Here is a 6,051-nt window from a genome sequence, read left to right as displayed (position 1 = left end):
GCTAAAAATGAATTCAACACCCTAAAATTAGTGTCAATGACCTGATGTCACTAAATGATACATTCTGTCATTAAAAGATAATAGGGCAACTTCCATAACTGGAACACTTATACTGACCAGAGTTAACCAAGCTAACCAGAGATCACCAAGTTAAAGAATTAAGTAGGCAAATAACCTAAATTAATTAAAATTAAATAAAAATGTTATCTTTGTCAGCTTCTTTTACTGAGCAGTTGTTAAAACTGAAGTCAGTTGAGTATTAGTCTTTTCATTGGATACAACTTTTTCTAAAAAATATGTTCTTTTTGAAAACTATAATATTCTTAATAAATTAACTATTTAAACTCCAATGTGACAAACTGTTTCCAGTAGCAAAATCTATTTTGCATATGGTTTATTTCAGGCTTGAAACAGACTTCTTCTAAAACCATAAAGCTTTGTCAAGTTATCTGCAGCAATTCATTGTAGTTGAAATTCTTGTGTAACCTAGGGTTTGCATTGCTTTAAACTGCAAAAATATCTCAAAATCTCTGAAAATACTCACTCAAATATATAGGAAAAGTTCGCTTCTTCCACAAAAAGTAGATTATAATAATACTTCAAGTATTTACAGTTTATTTGAATGAAAATTATAATAAACTTTCAAATCTGTGCATAAAATCATAATTACTATATAATTACTTAGTACAGGTTATGAATAATTCTTAATTTTCTGTACTAGTACTGTAACAGCAAGCCATCCTTCCTTCTACTCTAGCAGGCTGGAGGTGAAAGTATTTTTCACCATCAGAAACTGAGATTCTCTGTGAGATCTTTTCAGCTTTGCACGACGGTTCTGGAACCAGATCTAAAATGGAAAAAGAAGAGATGCTTTTCAGAAATACAGCAGTGGAAGCAGAATAATATTTGAACCTTATAATTATTCACAGAGCATGACAATATTTTGTGTGATGTCAGCGGTTTGCCAGTTCAATATAAATTTAAAATCTGCAGATGATAGCATGTAGCTACCTACTACCTGTAATTTTAATATCTCAGACAAAGAAAATAATATCCCCAGGTTACCTGGAAAGTGATATCAGCTTCACTGTAGTTAATATAAAAACTAGTAATAAATTCAGTGACAGAATCAGATCCTGGAAGATCCTGAACATCTGGAATTCACACATGTCTGATGGTGCTATTTCTTCAGCTGCTTAACTACTTGCACCATCAGGTTTCCCATCAAGTCTAATATAATACTTGCAACAAAAGCCTGATAAACAACGAAGGGAAGCCGAAATTCTCATGCTTACAGTATGCTTATCACATTGAACTACCTGGAAATCAGTAATTAACATCCCTGAATAGATTTTATTTTTGGCCAGATAAAGACATAGGTTCAAAAGCTGGTTTAACACATCAGTGCTCTGCTGGCAGTCTCACAAAATATGCAGGCAGACACAGAAATTATGTCCACACCAATTTCAAATTTATTTTTCAAATATATATGGTGACAACATATAAAATTATTTTAAGAAAATTATCAAGTTCTGTACATAACAACTAGAGATTAACAGAGCAGATATTGTGGAAATATTATAGTGATGGATACCTCATCAATGCTATGGAAGGCTTTAGATTTCAGAAGGAATTAAATGGTTTCCATTTCACAAATCATTGAAGGCATGTTTCATGTATATACATTGATTTAAATGGAAAGTATTAACACTCTCATTATTGCTGTCAAACTACTTATGTATATAACCAGAGCATACATATAGCTGGAATTAAAGAAAAGTTCAAATAAATTTTTAATTACCTGGATCCTGTCTTCATCTAAATCTAATTTGTGAGCTAACTCTTCTCTAATATCAATGCCGGGGTAGGAGTTCATTTTAAAAACATTTTCCAAGACTTCAATCTGAGGAGATTAAAATACACTTGTTGAAAAGTTGTCACTATGTTCATAGCAGTAATACATAAAATAAATAAAATAGCAGCTTAGTTTGTTCAACAGACTTCTGATCAGTGTTTGCACAATTCTGATGCCATGCATAAACACAGATCTGCTGAAATTAGCAACATTCCTGTTAATTTACACTAGTTCCTGATTACATTTTTCTCTGCAGAGGTACATCACACTTAACAGCTGTTAGAGGTTTCTTCCAACATTTTACTAAACTACACTGTTACTCATTTGTTAAATGCTAAGGAAAGCCCTACCTGGTTCCTAGTGAATGCAGTTCTTGGTCTTCTACCCCTGTACCAGCTCAATTCTCGTTTGAAAGACAGCCTTTCAGTGACTGAAAAATATTTTTCACATTTCAAAACTTTTTCCTCTTGCACTGGATCACTTCTAGTATGAAACAATGGATTTTCATAGCAAACAACAGGGATTTGCAGATGGGGATTACTGTCATCACCTAAAACTAGAAAGAGCAAGAAAAGGAGAGCTTCAAGTTAGTGTTTTGCTGTAGAAACATGCCAGTATTTTTAAAAGGTAAAACCTTAAGATGTTACAAAATAGACTGACTTACCCAAGCTGGTACATGCATCCATCCAGGGTCTGTGAGGTTTCCCAGCTGGAATGCCATCTTTTTTCTGCTCCAGTCCCAATATACTCTCAATTGAAAAGGAGCACTGTGTGGTTTTACTCTCTCCAAAGCCGGGCACCTTGTGCAGATCCGGAGAGGCCGCCGTGGTGGCAGCACACAGCGAGGGACCGGCCATGCCTTCCTCAGCCAGCATAGCAGGGGTACTGTACTTGCATTTCTCCAGCAGCCCTCCTTATAGCTATGTTGACAAGGGGGCTGGATTTGCAACGTCATTAATTAAAATCTTTTATTAGAAAGTTTTAGCATGTCAATGAAAACTCTCCCACCAAGAGGCACGAGGAGTTAATTGTTTATTTGTTTGCAAGTAATTAGCAACTAGTGGTGACACTAGGGGGGCCACCAAGGGGGACAAAAAGTGTTATCTCTCCTAACCAGAGCATCGACTTAACTTTCTCAAAAGAAGCTGTGCACAAATATAGTACTTCTCTTTTATTTGAAATCATTAATGTATAAAATCAGTTTTTTAAAAAACTTTATACTCTAATGGACTCCACTTACCTAAACATAGAAGCATGATAGGAAACCAGTCAAGTAATAAGTAATCTCATTTAAGTGAATTTCCTTCCAAGGAAATTTAAAAAATAATCTCTTAATGCTATTAGGGTAATCCCGATGAAAATGCCTCTGTTTTTTCATATGCATATGTAATGGTGAACGTGGTCAATAAAACAACAATAGCTTTTGGCATAAGGCACTGTGCAGTGGGTTGGCAGTGTTGTCAAAGCTCAGTGTAATTGCCTTCCAAGTGCCTGGATTAGTTAATAGGAACAGTTGCACCAACTATTTTAAATAATTCATGCATTCATTTTTCTTATTAGAATAACTTTGTTGCAGCCTTTTTGAAACATACCAGATGTGAAATTTCCTGATAATTCTTCACAACAGAAAAGCAAAACTTCAAGTAATGGAAGCAGTACACTCAAATTTACAGGTTTAAAAGCATCCTTTTTCTCATAGATGTCTCTCCCTCCTTGTAGGCTTATAGCAAACAGAAGTATATTTAAGTCCTACAGAGCCAACACTTAAAATCACAAAAAAATTATGAGTAATGGTAAGAAAGGAGATAAAGGTTTTGTAATGGGGCTCAAAGTCTGACAGAATTGTGATTTCATCCCTTATAAAGAAGAAACCAGCTATAACATTTTTATATTCAAACTTATCTGTCAGTCACACAGCAGTTTACATCACATGCTCAAAACCAGCTTTTGGTTCAAGACAAGAAAAGGAGGAATTTCTGAAGAGACACCATAAAATCAAGATTTGTCAAAAAGTATCAGGCAAAAATGAAAACAATAGTTTTATTTCAGAAGGAAAAGCTACCCCTCCTACTGACCTGACTTTATGTTGTACAGTAAGATTGTTGTCAAACCAAACTATTAAAAGAGTGACAATTCCAGAAGTGACCTTACCAAGGACACTTCTCACGCATATGGATGGATTTTGAAGCAGCATGCATCCACCTGCAATGCTCACTTGCAAGATGAGCTCCAGTCACCATTTAAAGACCTTAAGCCTTCTCTTGAAAACTGTATTGCATTGTTTTGGCCCATTAGTATTGACCAATACTACCTTGCAACCCATTTGAAATTACCTGTAGACTTTTAACTAAATACCTTGGCAGGGGCAATTAGAGCAACACAGCAAACATTAAGTTGGGAATCCCAAGTAATCAATAATAGGAAAACTCACTGCTCCTTGGATATGCAAATCCAATCCTCTTACAGCATCACATACTTGATTAGCAAACTAATCTCCCTTTCAGACTTTGCACCACTGGTTTTTGCCCAGGGACAGTGGAGTTCATCTCTTTAGTAGGTGAAGCTGTCATTCTTCAGAGATGGGAAACCTCCAAGGGCTGTTTACACCAGCTGAGGAGACCACACTGAGAGCTCTTGGGAGCTTTGGTCTGAAGCTCCAATTCTTACTCTTGCTGCCTTTTGCTCTTCTCACCCACTGCTACTCCACTGCTGGGTCAACTTTCACTAGAGCCTGGGCAATATTTTTTTCAGCTTTTAAAAAGGTAGAAATGGTATATATTGTCTTTCTTGATTATTTATCACGCTCCAAAAATTCGCCTTTCACGTCACCTTTCCCACAAGCTCTTTACCCAGCAGTATTTCACCATCTCAGAAGTCATGTTGCATAAAGCTCTCTTTCAAATATGTTTTTAACATTAATAACAAGTATTATGTTCAAAGCTAAGTTCAAAATTCACGATTTTTTAAATGCAAGAATACTTCAAAATGGTAACACAAATTTTCACAAAGCAAAAGCATGGAACTATTTCTTGGTTGAAGTAAAAGCTATTTTGACACAGGGAGATCAAGTGAATGCATGTAAATTCAAGGTTAATCCAAGGCTGCCACTAGTAAAAGCAGGAGAAACAGCATGTTAAAAAGTGGGAAACACTGCAAATAAAGCCTACCTCATCCACACAGCTTCTTTTACCCTCCAGCAGAGGCAAAATGTTCTCTCTATAAAGGCACACATCTGGAATTCTCTAAAGATCTGTTCACTGTTCTTCTCCCTGTTGACAAAGTGCAAAGTGTTAGCTCCCCACATTTTTAAGGCCTCTTAGTAGATATTTTGCAGAAAAACCAACAACAACTAAAACAAAACAAACAGAAACCAACAATCCCCCCAAAAAAACCCCTAACCAAGCAAAAAAACCCAACCCCACAAATCAAAAAGCCCAAACCACAAAAAAACCCCTCAAACAATAACAAAAGGTCTGTAATACTGGAAACAGTGCAACACTAAAGCCACACGTAGAGGATGCAGAAGGATTCTTCAATTCATTACTATCACATTTGTTGCAGTCAAATTTGTAGCTCAAGTAAAGCTTTTGGATGCCACTTACAGCTGTAAATACAAAAAGCTAACTAAATCCAACCCACTTAAAGTTACTACCTTCCTGAATTCCACTGGGAAAATGATCTTACAGTACAAAACAGAGTGATTTCTTACAGGAGACTGCTGTAAAGCTCAGTCACAAGTTAACTGTCTCAAAACCAGAAAGCACATATATTTCTTATAGGTCATGAACCAATGTTAATGTCTTATCACACGGTTGCAGATATAAGACTTAGTTTTTAAAACACCTTGTAAGATAACCCTGAATTATGACCCTTATTGACAGGGGAAGGGAGAGGTACTGCTGTGACTTGCTTCAGTCAGGTGACTCACCAGCTGAGCTGGTAAATTAATTGACTGAACAATATTAGCTTGGGAATTTCTTCACCAAGCCCTACAGGAAAAACAAAAGAACAAAAAAAAAAAGAAGTAAAGAACACAAACCCAAACAAACAAACAAAAAACAAACCCTACCACACAACAAAAAACCTAAATCATCAAACAAAAAAAAAAATCCACCTCAAAAATCTTTATTTGTTTGCATTTTAACACACCAGCCCTGTCCTTTATCTGCTTTAAAGATAAATCATAACCTGATACA

General features: G+C 35.9%; 1 protein-coding gene across 1 annotated transcript; it reads right to left on the bottom strand.

Moving 5' to 3' along the window:
- Nucleotides 1-748: 748 nt before the first annotated feature.
- On the bottom strand, nucleotides 749-2,730 carry HESX1 (HESX homeobox 1). Its single transcript, XM_062500911.1, has 4 exons — nucleotides 2,520-2,730; nucleotides 2,206-2,411; nucleotides 1,802-1,903; nucleotides 749-847 (listed from the first exon to the last, which is right to left on the bottom strand). Exons 1-4 carry the CDS (start codon nucleotides 2,728-2,730, stop codon nucleotides 749-751), a joined length of 618 nt encoding a protein of 205 aa, XP_062356895.1.
- Nucleotides 2,731-6,051: the final 3,321 nt, after the last annotated feature.

The sequence above is a fragment of the Cinclus cinclus genome, chromosome 12 (assembly GCF_963662255.1).
Source record: "Cinclus cinclus chromosome 12, bCinCin1.1, whole genome shotgun sequence".
In the NCBI taxonomy this organism is placed as follows: Eukaryota; Metazoa; Chordata; class Aves; order Passeriformes; family Cinclidae; genus Cinclus; species Cinclus cinclus.
This window is presented reverse-complemented; position numbering and strand designations above follow the sequence as displayed.